The following is a 17,966-nucleotide window of genomic DNA, read 5'->3' on the forward strand; positions in this document are numbered from 1 at the left end:
CATTGATTTTTTCACCCAGACAGCACCCGCAAGCACAAGGCTGGCTGTGAAGGCTTGCATAACCCACTTCCATGCCGCAGAGCCACGCTGCCCGGTCAGCCCCGCTGATGACACACTGAGGCAGCAGAAACTATCAGGAGGGACCCGGCCACCGCAGCTCTGGGCTGCCAGCGCTGCTGCCAGACCTTCCTGCAGGCAGCAGCTCTCTAGGCACAGCGCTGCAGTCGCAGCCGTGCTCCCGTTACCCCTTCCTGGACAGGGAAAGAGTTGGGTACAGCTTGAGGCTGCAAGGCCATGGCTCAGTCACGCACTGGGACCAGCTGGAAGCACACGGTGGCTCCTCTCCAGCACCGCCTCGCTTGCAAGGGACAGAGCGCAGAGCTGGCAGCAGGAAAAGGACCCCCCACCATTATCATCCATCCTCTCCCCAGGCACAAGGTTGCACGCAAAGGCAGCGAAGGCATTGCACCTCTGCTGTCCCACCACAGGAAAGTGCAGGGCGAAAGAAAAATAACTGCTTAAGAGAAGCACAGGACACACAAGCAGCACATCCTGCAAAGGCTCGTGTAGGACAGGGCTGATCCTTGACCCCACAGCCACAAGAAACCATGCAGCAGGGAGAGGTGATGCCTGTCCCCAGACAAGCAAGCGTGCTCCAGGCTCTGCAGAGCAGGGAGCACCACTCATCTCCCTCCACAAAGGCTTGAACACCTCTCGAGCTGCAAATACTTGGTGATCAGAGTACAGTCAGAGCTGGCACCGAGCTGCGAGACGGCATTGCGTTCTACAGCCAGAAATGAGTCAGCAGGTCAGGCAACCCAGGGGTCCAGCCCATAGGGAAGAGACTAGAGTCCAAACAAAGATGGGGAAAAGAAAAAAAAAAAAGGAATCATCTTTATTTGTGAAGTGTGTTAACAGATGGAACAGTTCAATGCTACCCAGCAATAAAGGTATTAGACTCCACTGAGCACTTGTCTGCTCTCAGGCTCCCACGTCATGCAAACATCACAATGGCTCAAGCACAAGAACACACGCTGTTAAACTGCCCCCGGCACTGACCGCAGCCCCTGCTCACTCTGCCCCGATCCCCCACTGCAGCAACCTGAGAAGAGATATAACCACCCACGAAATAAGTTAACAGCAATCGCATTTATCCCGTGTCCAGCTCTAGCACACTGCCTCCTGGTTGTCTGTTTATTTTTAGGGTAACTAAGAACAGCTCTGGAGGAGCCGATGGCTGACAGGACGTGCCGAGGAATGAGCCCTTTGCCCGCTGCTCCCCAGGAGTGGCAACAGCAGCCGTGCCTGGTGCCCCTGCCCAAGTGGCATACGGGACATGTGCTGCTTCCACACTAGGGAAAGGTATGGCCTTGCTCCAGGTGATGCGCTGGGAGACACAGAACTACTTTCCTGGGAACTCTCGGGTCAGGCTGGGTCATCTCCCACTGTCACCAAAGCTGCTTCTTCCTGACCCACGCAAACAGGGCAGGACAACAGAACTGGGAACCCAGGCTGTGCCACCTGCGTCTGTGGAGCAGCACACGAGGAACTGCGCACATCTCGCTGCACGTTCAGGTCTTCTCTACAGCTCTTTGAGTGGCTTCAAACACTGAGGTGGGGCAGGAGGGCATTTCAGAATGGCCCAGTCCAACACACCCTGTTCTTCCCAGAGGTGAGGAAGAAGCAAGCTGTACTCCCACCCACCCCCTCTGTACCAACACAAACAAACCTAGGACAGAGACAGCCAGTGACCTAGACTACCAGAAACAAGGAATTTACATTTACAGGTAGAAAAACCCTCCCACAACTCTTTTTAATAAAAAAAAAAGTGTATTTTAGATTCTACAACTTAAGTTTCTTTAGAAAGTGAAGTAACTGAATCGCAAGGACGCACTAGAATATTTCATGGTGCTATTTTACCAAAACATTAGAAGAAAACAAAATTGTCCAGATGAGTTGTTCATCTACATGTCACCTGGCAGGGGAGAGAGAGAGAGAGAAAAGCCACTTAGATAACCCAGCTGTACCAGTAAGGCTGCACTGTGCTAGAGGGGGCTGATGGAGCAGTACAGGACAAAGGCAGCCCGTCAGTAAAGCTGTGGGCTAGGACTTACCTCCTGCTCAAGTCCAGGGCAGGAGTTACCAGGCAGTCATATTAGGTCATAACCTAACTCTCCCATGCTTTAGAGCACCATTGTAGTCCCACACATTCTTCTCCCTCTCCCCTCGCCTGCCTGGGCAGAGGTCAGACACCCTGCCTTATCCCACACACAGTCCCAGCAGCTCTGGAAGGTTTCTACCAGGCCTGTGCCTGAGCTTCACAGCAACACGTGTCCCCCCACAACCTTCCCAGATTCTGCAGTATGGTGCTGGGCCAGAAGAGCCTCTGTCAGCATGGATGCTCCTGCTTCTCCCAGAGACCCTTTGCAGATGCAGACAGTGCAGCCAGGACAGACCTCTGAGCAGCTGATAGAGCTCCAGCTGGGTTACAGCCAGAGACAGGCACCCAGGCTGCTGTAGGAGCCCCTCGCTGCGAGGGGGCAAAGAGCCTGGCACAGCCACTGTTCTTGGCAGCGGCTCTACCCTGGGGAGTTGCACTCACCTGGCCCCTCTCTTAGTTAGCATTTCTCTGGCGGACGTTCTTGTCCTTGTGGTTTGTGGCGTTGCTTTTCCTGGAAAGAGAGAAGGGGCAGTGAGGAAACAAAAAAAAGCACAAAGCGCCCCCCCCCCCCCCCCCCCCCAATGTAATTCAGGTCCAAATAGATGGTCAAGGTAAAGCAAAATGACATTAGTCACGAGAACAGCATCAGTTTGAGACACTGGTGCCATCCCCCATTTTATGTGGCTCATACCCAGGTCACATTAAATGATTCCGGGAGGGGGTGGGGTGGGGTGGGGTGGGGGGAGTCTCCTGCCCAGCAAGCTTGTGTGCTATCCCCACACCAGCTAGCTTTTATATTCAGAGCAGATTCCCTGGATGGATGTGATCTGCCAGTACAAGTCTGGCTAACCAGGAAAAAGCAAGGTACTTACAGCGGTGCAGAACCTCCATCATCATCTTCACATTCAGAACAGCATAGAAAGAAAGAATGAGTAGTGTCAGGAACAGCATGTAAGAAGTAATCCCTGTCACCTCTTAAAACTCTGGGCACTGCATTTCAGACCGGTTACTGGATACACTGGATACTACTGCCTGCACAGCACTGAACACAAAAGGTCATCTCCCCCACAGGGCTCGTTTTGCCAGGACCTGGCAGAGCAGGGGGCTACTTCTTACTGGAAGACTACCACTCCCAGCATGAGTTAAGCTGCTTCTTGTCTAGGCTTAGACAAGGCACAAACTTAGACGTAAGCTCCTGTTGGCACAGGGTAGGCTTGGCTCACAGGATAAGTCACCATCGCCCTGGCAGCCAGCAGCTGTCAGGTCTGGCACCTCACTGAGGCACACCTGGGACTAACCACCCCAGGAGACCACCGAGTCAGTCACACAGGGAAGCATCCCAGTCTCTAAAGCAGCACTGCTGACTGGGAACATCTGTTTAACACTTGCGCCCTGTGTACCCTCAGCAGACCAGCCAGTCTTCCCACCACCAGCAGTCAGAACTGGAAAAAAAGAGCGCCACAGATCCGTCCAGCAAAACAGCCCAGCTGCCACAGATCTCACTGCTGCTCTCACCCCTGCGGCACCGCTAACTCAGATGGCTCCCAGATCTGAGCAGAATTCAACGGCAAGTAAAGGGGAATCCAAACAAGATGTTTCGGGAATGAAGCTTTAAGCATCAGCAGCAGTATGCTCTTCTTCCCCACGCATTTTGTGAAATCAATAATCGCCCTGCACACCACATTCTTGCTACGCTGAGAAGCACGGCTAAGAAAACATTGCTGCTGACACGTGCCAAGCCCTGGGGCCTTTCACCAGCTCCCTGCAGCCTGCCACCTTCCAGCAGGAAGGTTCCCCATCATCTCTTCCAGAGTCCCAGCTTCCCTCAAACAGCACCGAGCGGTGAGGCCCACGCTCTAAGGATTGGGGCTGCCTCAGGCACCAAGATGTGCGTGCATACAGCTGGTGAGAGGACGGCTGCAGGAACATGGCACAAAATCTTCTACTTACCATTTGAGGTGGCACCCAGCAGCAGAGAAGGGAAGAGTGGAAAGATAACACCAGCAAGGATATCACACCGTACACAAGCCAAACTCTTCCCATCCCAGGTAATGGATCATCCTCACAACCACGTACCGTGAGGAGCAGCATTTGTCCGAGCTGGCTCAGCCATGCCTTACTGCTGCCTCCTCTCAAGAGGGGCAAAGCTACAAAGACTTTTGGGGAGAGGTAACCACCTTACGCTAGGGAAGTCTAAAGCTTTATATGGTGCTGTACCCTCATCCGCAAGCACTTGGGAACCTGAGCTTAAGAGCTCTGGCCAAGGAGCATCAGGACACATGCCCAGTCTTCATCTGTCAAAGCATCTGCTACAGCTCTGACAGGTCAGCACTCGACATGATCTGGCCCAGGCTGATGCCATCAGAAGCCAGATCACTCTCTACACTCACAGGCTATAGTTTTTTTGCTGGAAGATGCGGCTACAACAGCCTTAGAAAGACATCTGCCTTCCAGCCAAGAGTGTCAAGAGGACAAAGCCTCCGCCTGTAAAACTGCCTCGAGTAAAGTTCCCCAAGGGGAGGGATATTTAGTTTCAGTCCCTCTGCTGAACCCTCACTCCACTCAGCCTGCCTGATGTGCTGTTTCAGGGCTAAGGGGCCTGACCCAGCAAGCAGGAAGGATACCAAGCATTTACACTTCATTGTTAACTGGATCAGATAAGGGAGGGGTGGCTGGGCTAACACAATGCAGATCCTTACTGATAAGGAAAGGGAGGAGCTGATATTCCCAGAACAGAATAAAGAGAGCACCAGGCCTTGAGGAAGTCTCCTGGAGTCAGGATGCGTGGATCAGAGGACCCAAAACAGATCCATGAACTGAACGTGAATTAAGCTAACCCTAGTCTTACAGAGCCACTAACGCAGTCCCTCGATTCTGCAGCACCAAAAAAGCTCTACTACTTGTTCTGAAATCAGCTTCTCCAGAACATTAGCTGCCAAAGCCAGCCCCGTCCTGCAGACACTCACATGAAGCACTTGAGCAAAGTGCAGAGGAACTGGTGAGACAAAAGGTCAGGCTGACCAGCACTGAATCTTATCTCGCTCCAGATCCAAAGCACAGCTTGCTGAAGGACTGTCCGAAAAGCACAAGTACTTGCAACTTCACCCTAAAGCAGCCTGGCAAAGACTACCATCGTTTTACAAGGAGTGCCCTGAGAAGCAGCCCTCAAATTAATGCCCATCTGATAAAGGGAACTCCAAAAGAACATTTTGCTTGCACCCTACAAGTCACTTGGTTTGCCCAGAAAGATTTAACCCCAGGCACCTCTTACCATCAAGAACTTCATCTGGCTTCCTCCTCTTCTCATAGATGAAGATGATGGTGACAAGAACGAGGACTTCTGCCACAATACCCAGGAAGGGCCAGAGTGCTGCTAGACGGCTGCGTACACGCAGGTTCACTGTAGCACCACCAGAGCCGTAAGAGTTGGTGGCATTGCAGTGGTAGTCACCCGTATCCTCCTCAATATTCAGTTTAAGAATGCGTAACTCTGTCTTGTTGCCACTGGACTTGATAATGTATCGACCAGAACCATTGATGATGGGCTGGAGGGAGGGAGAAAGGGAGACAGCTCTCAGGGCAGTGCTGAGATGAGGGGAGCTGCTCACTTACTACGCATGGTTCTACTACTACAGGAATCCTCCTTGCCACAGCACCGAGCAGGCTACTTTGAAACAGCTAATTCTGATGGGGCAAGGTCCTCCACCTCTTTGCTGGGAAACAGGGTAGGCAGAAGAGGAGAAAGAGCATCAAACCACAGCACTTACCTCTTGACCACTTTTGTACCAGAACCAAGAGAAAACAGGGGGGAAAGAGGGATTCTTGCAGGTCAGCACACCAGTGTCCCCTTCATTCCCATGCTCAGACTTCTTGTATGCCATCACTTGGGGTGGAACTATAACCAAGAGAAAAAGAAATTCAGGCACCTCACCGTAGAAAGCACGTAGATTCGTGCCCCCTGCAGCCCCGCCCCCAGCCAGCATCAGACACCGTTACCCATACAGCCTGACTTCAGTTTCCGAAATGCCTTAGCGGGTCTGTTCTCCTCGCTTGCCCGTTGTCCAGCATTTTCAGAAAGGAAAGCACATCAAGCTGCTTCGAGAAAGGCTCAGACACATTCGCCCACCAGGTATCATCCCTCTCCCGTTATTCTTGTGGGAGCATGCCCACAGCAGAAGGCTGCTTTAATGCAAGGTCTAAGAGCTGACCCTACAGATGCTTTAGCTGCCTGATAAAATGGAGCTGCCTCACAGAGCAAGCCCAGTAGTACACGTGTAGAGTCTTGCAGCCTTATCAGTAAGGACTAGAAGCAGCTTTAAGCAGCTGAAAAGATACCAAAGCAAAGCCTTCAGGAGAACGCAGCTTCTCCACTCCCCTCCTCGGACCCAGAAGCAAACATATGAAGTTACCTGAAATATTCACTTGTGCTTTTATCACTGGGTTTGTTTTGTAGACACAATCATAGACACCAGAGTGCTCTTCCATCTTCCCCTCGATTCTGCCAGAGAACAGGATGTCAGATAAGCATTCAGCACAACTGACTCATCCACAGACACCAAACTCCAGACCCATGGAAAGAGACACCGCTAAGCATCAATCTCCTCCACAGGCAATTTCTCCCATTCCAGCACCAGTACTTGTGCTGCACCACGTATCTACAGCAACCCAACTCTCCACCCTTCTCCCCTCAAAGAGTGAGGATGGCAGAAGAGGGTTTCACATACACCAAGTCTAACACAGGTCCGTCAAGTCAGTCATCACTGAGGCTTCCTGACCCTGTGTCCTGAATCCTGAAAACCAGCAGCATTCACTCCCTAACCCAAAGCACTCTTGCTATCAGGGACTCTACAAAGGGCAAAAAAATTGAAGACCAAAACTGTTAGCTAGTACAGATGAAGAAAACCAGGAGCACCAGGACAACACTACACCATCCCCAGGTGCAGTGCCGTATGTACCGTTCAGAAGCGGCCAACTCCATGCTCTTCCCTCTTCCATACAGACTCCAGACTCATGTAAAAAAAAAAACCACAACCATACCCTACTGTGCAAAGCCAACAGAATCTGAGGTGCAGCAAGGGAGTCCTCTAGCCAGCACAACCCAGGACACAGCCACACACCCCAGGTTAAGACATCAGCCCTGCGGTTCACCTCTAAAGGAGGCCAGCAAGGAGTTTAGGACAACAGGTTCAGAGGAAGGCTGTTCCTCCCCTGCAGAAAAGCCAACTGAAACACATGGCAAAGCAGTGGCAAAGAAACACCCAGGCTGGATTACTCTGGATTGACCCAAGCGTAGGGAGAACTCTCCCATTTTCCTTTTTGTAAAGCTGCTGCAATGAGATTTAGTGGATTACACTGCACTGCAACAAACACCTCATTCTGCAGCTTAGTAATGCCCACTCAAGGGAAGGGGCAGGCAAAGTTTCAGTCCTGTGGCTGCACTGGGACAACAGGCTGTTTTGTTAGTTCTACTGTGCATGGTGCTTCCCACTTCCAAAAACCACTCAGCTGAGGAATTGAGGTCACGCGAGGGAGGCTGGGTTATAAATACTTTAATCCTTGTTCAGCTCCCTGTTGCTATGGGGAGACAGGCACGTCGGCACTGCCATACAAAAGGACATGATGCCTCTACAGCTGCTGGGTCACTGCCAGCCAGGCCTGACTGTAATCAAAAAGGAAAGCTCACTGCACTGTTACAATAAGGCTGGTATTCCCGTTTCTGCTCCGCTACATCCTGCGAACAGTTTCTGAGCACTGACCAGAACTCAGGGGCAGCTTCCCAGCTTGTTCTGTAAGAACGGTTGGACTTTGGAAAGGTACATAAAACCCAGAGGCGCAGACAGCATACACGGGAGTCTCTCGTTCCACACGTGACCTCCGGGAGCAAGGAGCTGACATCCTGCTCAGAGCAGGGGTCCCTCAAAACCCTGGGAAAACAGCTCCAGCACAGACAGACAGTGTGGACTCAGGTCAGACGACAGCCCCAGCCATGCTGCACCTGACAAACCAGAGCCCAGCTGAACACCTGCGTAAAAAGCAGCAGAACTTCTCTTACTAAGAGGGTATTTGTGGCATATAACTTTCCCTTCCTCCTCCTTTTTGCCCTGTCCTCCTCATAAAGGAGGAAATGTTGGGCCTTACCAAAATGTTGCTTAGCTCATCTTATGTTCTAAAGTTTAAAAGCATACATTTTCAGCAAGACTGAAAGCATTTCGCTTCGGGTTCAGCCGATAGGAAACATTAACTGCCTCCGGTAAAAAACCTGAGGCCTGTGTTCAGATTCTTATCTGACCTTGCCCCTGACACTCACGTGTAACTGGTGAAAGCACTTGACTCTGTGTCCGTCTGAAGTATCTTGTCCCCGTGCATCCATTCGTGCCCCTTGATGGCAGGGTAAGGCGCAGTGATGTTACAGCTGAGGATCAGCTTGCCAGAGACACCAGTTACATGAGCTTTGATTTCTGGACCTGCATTTGTAAACAATTCAATGGAAGTTAACAACCGGTATCCCAGAGGTCATGTGCCTGCCCAAGAACCTCTACTGCAAAACCCACAGCTCCTTCTGGTCTCTATCATAGCTTTCACTTACCTCTGCAAACAGTTTCCTACCAGAACTGGTGACACCAGCATAGGAGAGACTCGAATGCCAGGCAGCGAGGGCCTGACTGCACCTAGCGATAACCAGCGCTGGCCTTGCAGCTGCTCCCACCACGAGCAGGACCGCTGCCATGTGTGCTGGATCACCGAGCCTCCTGCTGTCCCTACAATGGGTGCAGCTCCAGCAGAGCTAAGTGCTCGATAAGCAATAGGAAAGGTCATACTGTGAAGGGCAGAGCATGGCGCTCTGCTTTTATGAGCCACTATAGCACTCTGTGTCAACACCTTCCAGAATCTAGGCAGCTTTAGATACCTTCAGGTAAGGAAATGGATGGCAGTTCAAGATCCTCTCTTGTGAGGGGTAGCAAACAAGACCATAGGTGAGCAGTATGAGCATCACCTGATGCAGCCCAGATTAAGAGTTAGATCTACTCCAGGGAGAACACACAGAACCACGACTCCGAAAGGTCTTGGGGCCTCCATGAGCCAAGCAGCAGTAAATTATGCAACATGACTCAGGCATTTCTACTTGTAGGAGGCAATTCAAGGAAACTGCTGCCATTAGCAGCACCGCTGCACAGCCCTGGTAGCACTACGGTTCCTTACCCTTCCTTTCAATCTCTTGGAAGGAACAATTTTTGCACAGGGCTGACAGACATTTTGCTATTCCTCCTACCCAAATCCCACTGGAAGAAGGTTCTGCTGGAGTTCTGTATTCCCTAGCACATTTATGCTGAGAAGACTGCTGTGCTGCTCTGCTAACTTCAGGATTCATGGTAAGACCTTAGCAGGATTTTTTAAATCCCTGACACTGGCCCAGGTTTCTGTTACTCAAAGCAGCTGCCTGTGAGCTCCAGAGCTCGACTGCCAGCTCTGTAACTAGAGGGAACCCGGTCACTTCCACAGGACAAGCAACTACAACACATTCAGTGTCGCACACAGACACGGCCATTTCAAAAACGGTTGCATCTCAAGAAGCTCAAAGCAAGTTTTGTTCCCCACAGCTTGTATCACTAGCAAGAAAGCGAGCTTAAAGCCGGACTGTTGAGAGGAGCAGAAGCTGTACGAGCTGTAGGGAAGGGCCAGTTTGTCAGTGGTGGTTAGGGCAGAGTCTACCACAGAATCAAGACTCAATTCTGCAAGCCAGCACCGGGACTCGGAGGCACTCGGGGAAATAAGCGGCAGGTTCCAGGTCTTTGGCTCCGGAAAAGGCACAGGATTGCCGAAGGGCGTTTTGGTTGGGAAGCCACAACCCTTTTTGAGCAGGACCATTTTGGGTCAAGTCACAAGTGGTGAGGGAGATGACAGAGGGTGGGAGTCTCTCAGTTCTACAGCTGGGATGGGAGGGTGAGGGGAGCTTTCGGGAGCCACAGGACACGGGTGCAGGGGTGAGCATGGCAGGAGACTCAAGACACTGGTGTCCGAGCAAGTGCCAAGGCCTGTGTGGCCACTCACGTTCGATGACAAAAACGTTCGCCTGGGAACGGATCCACTTGACTTTGGGGCTCTTCGACAAGTGGTTGCGGTCAGGGTCGTTGCTAGCCCGGCACTCATACATGCCCGAGTCGTCGCTTGTGAGGTTTGCGATGTAGATGGTACTGGTAGAGTGCAGGTTGTAGGTGGCGTTGATTTTGACACGGTCCTGCCGTGCACCATCCCAGAGCTGAGCATAGGTCTCATTTGGCTCGTTTCCCTCAAACCACCACTGGATCTCAGGGATGGGATTGCCAATCGCCTCGCAGTACAACTCGACGCTGTCCTGAGTCAGTCTCTTTTGAGACAGCGGTGACTTTATAAAACCAGCTATGAGTTGAAGAGGTATTAGTGCAAAGTGTTAGTGCAAAGCAAGAAATCACCCTCTACAGCAAAAAAACAAGAAGTCAGCCATTGAGAAGAGGACACACACGACGTTCAGATCAGCATACTCTTCCCTCCCTCCCCTCCACGCTCTCTGAACTCTGCCCAGCTCAGACAGGGCTGTTATTTTTAATTGTTGCTCCTCCAGTCAACACTTCCTGCAACTCAGCTGCAAAACCAGAATACACAAACCAGCATATAGCATTTGCCACTATAAAAACAAGAAACCCACAGCAGTCATGGCACTGCCCATCTTCCACGAGGGACAGAGTTGCAACACGACACTCGCTGGGGCAGACCAAGTGCCTGCAACGCTTCCCCAACACTCACTCGGTCCCCAGGCAATTTCAGTTCTGGATGAAGACAACAACAGGGTTTTGTTGCAAGGGCTTACCCAGCCTCCATGGTCCCCAGACAAATTAAGCATCCCCTGCACTCTGGCATGGGTCTGCCAAAGCACCCGCCGCAGGTCGCGATGGAAGGCTGGCAGCACAGCAAGGCAGCACAGCCCCAGACACGCGTCCCACCACGGGGAGGGCAGCACCCAGAGCAGACCAAGCCCTGCTGAGTCAGTTTTAAGGCAACTGCCACGGGAAAAGTGCTTCATTACTCGCCTCTCACCCTGGAGAGGAACGTGCCCATTCCCCCTCGCTGCCTTGCCTGAGGTCAGCTGGGAGCAGGCCGGGTCCCAGGCACCCCCCATCGCTGCACAGTGACTAGGGGACACTGTGCACTGCCACACATACCCTGCGTGGTGACTAGAGGACACTGTGCACTGCCACACATACCCTGCATGGTGACCAGGGGACACTGTGCACTGCCACACATACCGTTCCCTTCGCTGGCCTCTCATCTGCCAGCCCTCACTGCGCTGCAAGGGCTGCTCTCTGCCTCGCTCTCACACGCTTGTTCCACACCTCTGCTCACTAAGATACATGGCAGATACTTTAAAAACAATTTATTAAGACAACAAGTTTTTTTTAGGGGGAGGAATGCCTTGCAGCCTGCAAGATGTCGCAAACCAGGTGAGGAAACATGTAACTTTTGTTTTCACACAAACACTGAAATCAGACTTTTTCTCAGGCAAGATAACTTTGCCAGGCTAAATTAGAAATAAACGGATTAAAAGAGCAAGAAGCAGCTGCAGGCTACAACTACGGTATTTTTCAAACTGCTCTTGCGGCGAGAAGCCGGGGGGCTCAGCTTTTGAAAACACAGTCCAAAGGTAGGTCTGTGAGTCACCAGACTGGAAAGCTGAGCTGCTAAACACCTTTAGGTGCAGCAACAGGCACTGTGACCAGCCACCCCAGGGTGCAAACCATCACCAGGCAGCCAGAAGGGCAGGCCCTGGGGGAGCTGTTCTGGAGGGGCAGGAAGGGAGGCTCTAGCAGCAACACCGCTTCTGGAAAAGGCATCAACAAAATCACTTACGTGAATCGACTCAGAGTTAAGAAGAACTAGTGGAGCTTGCAACACATCCTTCCCGCATGCTGACTACACTTCAGACGTGCCAAGGGCAGGCTTACGGGGCACCCCGCACGCAGGGACAGCTTCCAGGAAATTAATTCACTCTGTTATTAAGCACTTAAAGGTTCGTCATTATACAAAATCCTCCCTATATACACTGTGATGTACAGACACATAGGAGGTGAGTTTGGGAGCTAATTTTTTTTTTTTTTAATATGTACCTGAAGATGTTTTGGCAAGAAATCCTATGCCCATTTTTTGTGTCCACAGAAACAAATCAGTATTACAAAACCCAAGTCTGCTCAAACTTCCAGAAAAATACAAGCAAGTCTGCAAGCTAAGTTTCAGTGTCCCAAATAATGCATTTCCCAAAGGAAAAATTAGCTTTACATACTAAAGCTTTGAAAGGCTGGAAGAACAGACATGCCTGGATCTGGACAAGAAAAGAGATCTGACCCTGATCTGAGACCAAGACACTTTTAGAAGGCAGACTATTATTACAAAGAAGCAGGAGGTGACAGGGATCCAAAAAACCATAGGAGGGTATCAGCTGTAAGCAACTTCCCCAGACACCAAGTTTCACTTCTAGAAGTGACCTGTATGCCTGATGGGGCTTTTTTTTTTTTACACCACAAGCCTGTGATTAAACACTCCCAACCACCTAATTCTGACAAGTTACAGAACTGTCTGCAGCACTTGTAAAAGCCTGTCCCACTTTAACTACAGCCTGATTTTAAATGGGAGCTAGTAAACATCGAGGGGTTTTTTTTGGGTTTTGTTGTTGGTTTTTTTTTACAGATACAAGGTGATTATTGTATACCGACAAAATAAGCTGTTGCAAGGTTATTTGCTTTGAGTTAGAGGGCACTTCATGCAGTTCAGACAGGCTAAAAAGCTTCAGCAAGCCGTAACAACAGCAAGTACCATTTGCATTCACATGGGATTAATAACCCCCTCTGCTCCCAACACAAAGCAAGCCAGGCAATCAAAAATCCCGGGCACTCAAGGCTGGGGAACACGCCTGCTGAGTGCAGGGACACACAAGCACAGCTGGCATCAATCCAGTGGAATCGATCAGAGCTACTCAAAACATTTCCCAAATGGTGACGGGCTGCACACTGAAATCAGCTCACAAAAACAAGAGATTCTTCTCAGAACTGAGATGGACACTCCCCTTGGGCGCAGTGCGGTATCTGACCAAGCTGGGCCAGCAGGGTGAAGGCAGACACGACCAGATAACGTTCTCTCCAGCCACCTTCAAACTAAAAACAACCTCTCGCCCGGGGGCAGAGGGAGGAGTTCATGGGGTGTAAACAGTGTCAGGGACCATGCTTGGGCAGCCGAGCCTGGCAGGAGCCTGCCCTGTCCCGCAGAGTATGCTCTCCTCTCCAGCATGACCTTTGTTTCCTGGCCTCGGGAGGGGATGTTTGAGCCTCTGACACTATTTGTCATTTCCATTAACAACTATAGAATGTACCGCCTCCTTGGGCTTCGCATAACCAGGCAGTCCCAACACAGCCAAGTCAAAGACCAGTGCTTTCCGTCAGGATACCTCCTCCTGAGGGCACAGGGTACAAGCACACACCTACCTACGCTTCAGCCAGTTGTTCTGCGTGGTGAGCTACCAAAAGCTGGGATATTGCAGTTTAAAATATCTATCTCTCAGTCTGCTCTATACAGCCAAATCTAAATACCCTTGAGAGGCAAACTCCCTCACTTCCCAGCCTCCCCACCCTGCTTATGTGGAGAATCGGCAGTGCAATGCACCGAGCCCAAGAGCCCCGCAGCCAGGGCAGGACACACACGCTGCAGAACTGATGGGCCTGTGTAGCAGCTTTTCCTTCTGAGGCTTTTCAGACCAAGGAATAGAAACAGCCTCCTCCACATGGCATTTGTGTTGATCCCTTAGACAGGGGACAGCTTGTGGCAGGTCCCCACCAGCGCTCAGCATGGCAGAGGGAGCAGGAAGCAGCCAACACGGGCCATTTCAGGTTAGTTCATGAAACTCCTTGTTCTACCCCCTAAGCGTGAAGTTCAGAAGGCTCTCCCCTGCTCTCCAGTATTAAAATGCAACTCTGCCACAATGGAGCAGACCATTCCATCACTACCCCTGGATTTTTCAGAAGCCTCCCACTCTTTCGCCTTCAATTGTTGGGTTTGGCTCAACCGCACTGCACTAAGTCTGATAACACAAACAGGTGGCGACTTTTTTAGTACCCGCAGAACAGCCAGGAAGAACAGGCTAGTGCTCACAGCAAAACAAAGCCTTCACCATCAGCACCTCCTGCACCAGGTATGAATCAGAGACTGCGGAGTCCTCCAGGCAAAAAACCCATTGTCTTTGCCAAGGCAGCCCTGAACAGGCCGACGGGCCAGGATCTGGCTCAATGAGCGAGGGAATGGAATGGAACATCAGCAGCACCCAGCAGGTCCCAGCCCCTCTGGGATCCTGCCCCTAGGCACCCAACAGGCCGCTGCAAGCCCCCAGCTGCAGAGCAGGGGGTGGGGGGCCGAGGTGTTGTTCCCTCATTAGGGGATTATCAACTTAAGCACCACGTGAGCATCTTTAGGGATTTAAAGCGAGCACCCTGCTGCTCCTGGATAAGCCCTGGAAACCCGAGAAATGGCTGCGAGGAATAAATTTCCTTGGTTTCCCCACAGGGAAAGCAGCTGGGCACCCCCCGCAGGGCCTTTCCCCCTCAGGGCCAGCTCGCATGGCCCGCGGCCCAGGGGCAGCCACAGCCCGCGGGACCCCCCCCAGGCCCCCCCCTCACAGCCCCCAGCCCCGCCACAGGCTGCGGGACCCCCCAGCCCCCTCCCGCTCCCTCCTCATAGCGTCCCAGGCTCCCCCAGGCCCCCCCTGCTCCCTCCTCACAGCCCCCAGCCCCGTCACAGGCTGTGGGACGTCCCCAGGCCCCCCCGCTCCCTCCTCACAGCCCCCGGCCCAGCCACAGACCCCAGGACACCCCAGCCCCCGGGACCCTCCACCCTGCCCCGCCGCTCTCCCAGGCCCCCCCGCCCCCTCAGCACAGGGTCACCCCCCTCCCCGCCCCCGAACGCCGGGCCCAGGCCGGGCCCCGCCCGCCGTGCGACGTGCCTCGCCGCAGGGCGCCCGCTGGGTCCCGGCCGGCTCCAGCGCCGCTCCGCCTCCCCTGTTCAAGCCCGCCGCGGAGCCCGGCTCCCCGCCACGGCCCGAGAGCCGCTCCGCGGAGCCGGGACCCCCGGCACGGGCCGCCCCGCAGAGACACCCCCCGTCCCCCCCGGCTAAAGCCGCCCCAGCCCAGCCCGAGCCCCCGCCGTCCCGTACTTGTCCCCGCGACGCCGACGGCCAGCCCGCCGAGGAGGAGCAGCGCCAGGAGGCTGCACGGCCCAGCCGCTCCCGCCGCCATCTCTACCCGCGCGCCGCGCCGCGCCGCGCCGCCCCGCCCCGATATAAGCGCCGCGCCGTGTCACGGAGGCGGGGGCGGGCCCGGGGCGAGGCACGACCCCTCGGCCCTCCCAGGGGCCAATCGCGCGGCGCTCCGGCGCGCTGTCCCGCCCATCCAGCCCGGCGCGGCCAATCAAAAGGAGCGCTGGCGTAGTGCATCTCTCCTCCCTCCGCTCCCCTGCGGGGAGAGCCGGTTCGGGCCGGTCCCGCCGCGGCCACGCCCACCAGCCAGGCGCGCAGCCAATGGGGAGGCGCAGCGGGGGCCACGCGGCTGCAGCGCCCGCGTGAGCGCGTGGGGCCGGTCCCGGTCTCGGGGCGGGGGGGGGGGAGGAGGGAGCGGGGCGGACGGACGGAGTGGCGGCAGCACCGGGGGACCCTGGTACCACAGCGGCAGCGGGAGCGGTTGGGGGAGCGGCGGCCCCGAGGGTCCCTGGGACCACAGCAGCAGCGGGAAGGGGTGGGCGAGCAGCACTGGGTGGAACCGGGGGTCCCTGGCGTCCTAGCGGCAACGGGAGGGGGGGCGTAGCCCCGGGGGAAGGCGGCTGTGCGGGGGGGAGGGGGGGGCGGTAAGCCGGGGAGCACCGTGTGTCATAGGGAGCACCGGTGGGGACCCACACACCTTCCCTGGCTGTCCCTTCGGGGCACATCGTGAAGCAGCCACCCTGGGGTGTCCCCAAGCACGGCAGGGGTGCGGGATGGCCACTCCCGGGTGTCCCCAGAAAGAGCCAGGAGCTGCCTCATCACTGCCATGGCTGTGCCAGAGCCGCCAGTGCTCGGGGTGAGCCGGGGCCACATCCCCACAGTGGGGCACATGGGAAGGGAACCGGGTGATGCTTCCCCAGCACAGGGAGCGAGGCAGAGACAATTGCTCCCGCCAACAACAGTGGGGCCTGTGCCAAGGCAAACCGGCAGCCCAGCACGCCAGGGCCCTGGCCCACAGCCCGCTCCGGCCCTCAGCCAGAGCCCCCAGCCAGGGCACCCCGAGGCACAGGGAAGGTGCCTGTCCCAGGGCCGCAGCCCAGGCATTACTTTCCACGAGGCTGCAGATGCCGGCCTTCATGTCTTGAGCACCAGCCTGTGGCCAGGAATGCTGGTCCTCATGTCCCCAGCACCAGCCTGTGGACGAGGATGCTGGTCCTCACGTCCCCAGCACCAGCCTGTGGACGAGGATGCTGGTCCTCACGTCCCCAGCACCAGCCTGTGGACGAGAATGCTGGTCCTCATGTCCCCAGCACCAGCTTGTGGACGAGGATGCTGGCCCTCACGTCCCCAGCACCAGCCCATGGATGGGGATGGTGGCCCTCGTGTCCCCAGCACCAGCCCATGGATGGGGATGGTGGCCCTTGTGTCCCCAGCACCAGCCCAGCTGCAGCTGCCTGATAATGCCGAGGGGCTGGGGCGGGCGATAACCAAGCACAGCCGGTGCTTTGGCGCTGCAGCAGCCAGGGCAGAGGGGCCTCTGTGGGGCAGCCACTCGGTCCCCAGCTCTTCCCAGTCCTGAGAGCCAGCTCTCAGCCAGCCCAGCCCTGGGAGCAAGGTGGAACGCTCACAGCCGGGGGGGGGGGTGTGTGCCGGCAGGAAGAGCTGAAACAATGGAGCCGGCAGCGCCAGTCCCGCCGCACTCTCCACAGGGATCTGCTGGCTCCTGAAAATTCCTGAGTCCTCCCAAAACATTTCTTCCCCCAAGCACCTGGTCACCCCCTCACAGCCGCCACACTCCCTCGTGTGCCGGAGGGATTCGGCATCGGGCAGAGCGTGGCAGCCCACAGCATCCCTGGCCCCAGGAGACCATCCTGCTCCGGGCAGCCTCCAGCATGTTGCATCTTGTGGCTGGCACTGCTGGGAGCCCTCAGCCCCCCAGGCTGGGGAGAGGGGCCCAGCACCTCCCTGCTCTTTGGACAGGGAGCAGCAGGGAAGCTGCCCAGCTTGCAGAGCCAAGGCTGGGGTGCTCCTGGACACCCCCAGACCAGGGGGCATCTCACAGTACTACCCCATCACCTGCAGCAGCATCCCGAGCACAGCGGGGTGGGTAACCGGCTGCAAGAGGAGCGAAGGTGCATGGGCACGGCCCCTCATGCTCCCCTGGGTGGGGGGAGCTGCTGGGGGTGCACAGAGCAGCTCCTTGGGAAAAGGGAGGTGGGGGCTGGCTTTGAACCAGCAGCCAGGGCTGCTCCGTGCCAGCCTGGTGACCTTGGAAGCCATTTGCCAGGCCTGAATAAAGTGACAATAATCCTATTCACCTTTTAGCCTCATTTCTTAAGGCAACAAAGCACATGCCTTCACCGCGTGCAGGCGCGGGTGTCGCTCAGACCCTGATCCCGTTGGCACAACTCCAGGCAGGAGGAAGTTTTGTTCATTACCCCTCTGCCAAGCTTTCAGCAGGGGCAGGAGCCCTGATGTTGTCACAGAGACCCCTGGGCAGGCAGTTTGCCACGACCTCATCCCTGCTATGGCCCCGAG

The 17,966-nt window shown here is 54.9% G+C and overlaps 1 protein-coding gene across 1 annotated transcript; it reads right to left on the minus strand.

Annotated features, from left to right (window-relative positions):
- Positions 1-863: 863 nt before the first annotated feature.
- Positions 864-15,524, minus strand: BSG (basigin (Ok blood group)). The gene is made up of 9 exons (XM_080384165.1): positions 15,387-15,524; positions 10,211-10,558; positions 8,469-8,625; positions 6,571-6,659; positions 5,929-6,056; positions 5,433-5,706; positions 3,034-3,058; positions 2,603-2,672; positions 864-1,975 (listed from the first exon to the last, which is right to left on the minus strand). Exons 1-8 carry the CDS (start codon positions 15,466-15,468, stop codon positions 2,615-2,617), a joined length of 1,161 nt encoding a protein of 386 aa, XP_080240291.1. The 5' UTR covers positions 15,469-15,524; the 3' UTR covers positions 864-1,975; positions 2,603-2,614.
- Between the last annotated feature and the right edge of the window lie 2,442 nt (positions 15,525-17,966).

Source organism: Falco punctatus, assembly GCF_963210335.1.
Source record: "Falco punctatus genome assembly, chromosome: 4".
Classification (NCBI taxonomy): Eukaryota; Metazoa; Chordata; class Aves; order Falconiformes; family Falconidae; genus Falco; species Falco punctatus.

Bases quoted from the DNA above. Each gene is read 5' to 3' on its own strand.
- BSG (XM_080384165.1), bottom strand. From the start codon at position 15,468: ATGGCGGCGGGAGCGGCTGGGCCGTGCAGCCTCCTGGCGCTGCTCCTC. The intron at 3,059-5,432 runs GTAAGAGGTGCC...CTGAATGTGAAG, and splicing joins GCCAGATGAAGTTCTTGATG to ATGATGATGGAGGTTCTGCA. The intron at 2,673-3,033 runs GTAAGTACCTTG...CTCTCTTTCCAG, and splicing joins GATGGAGGTTCTGCACCGCT to GAAAAGCAACGCCACAAACC.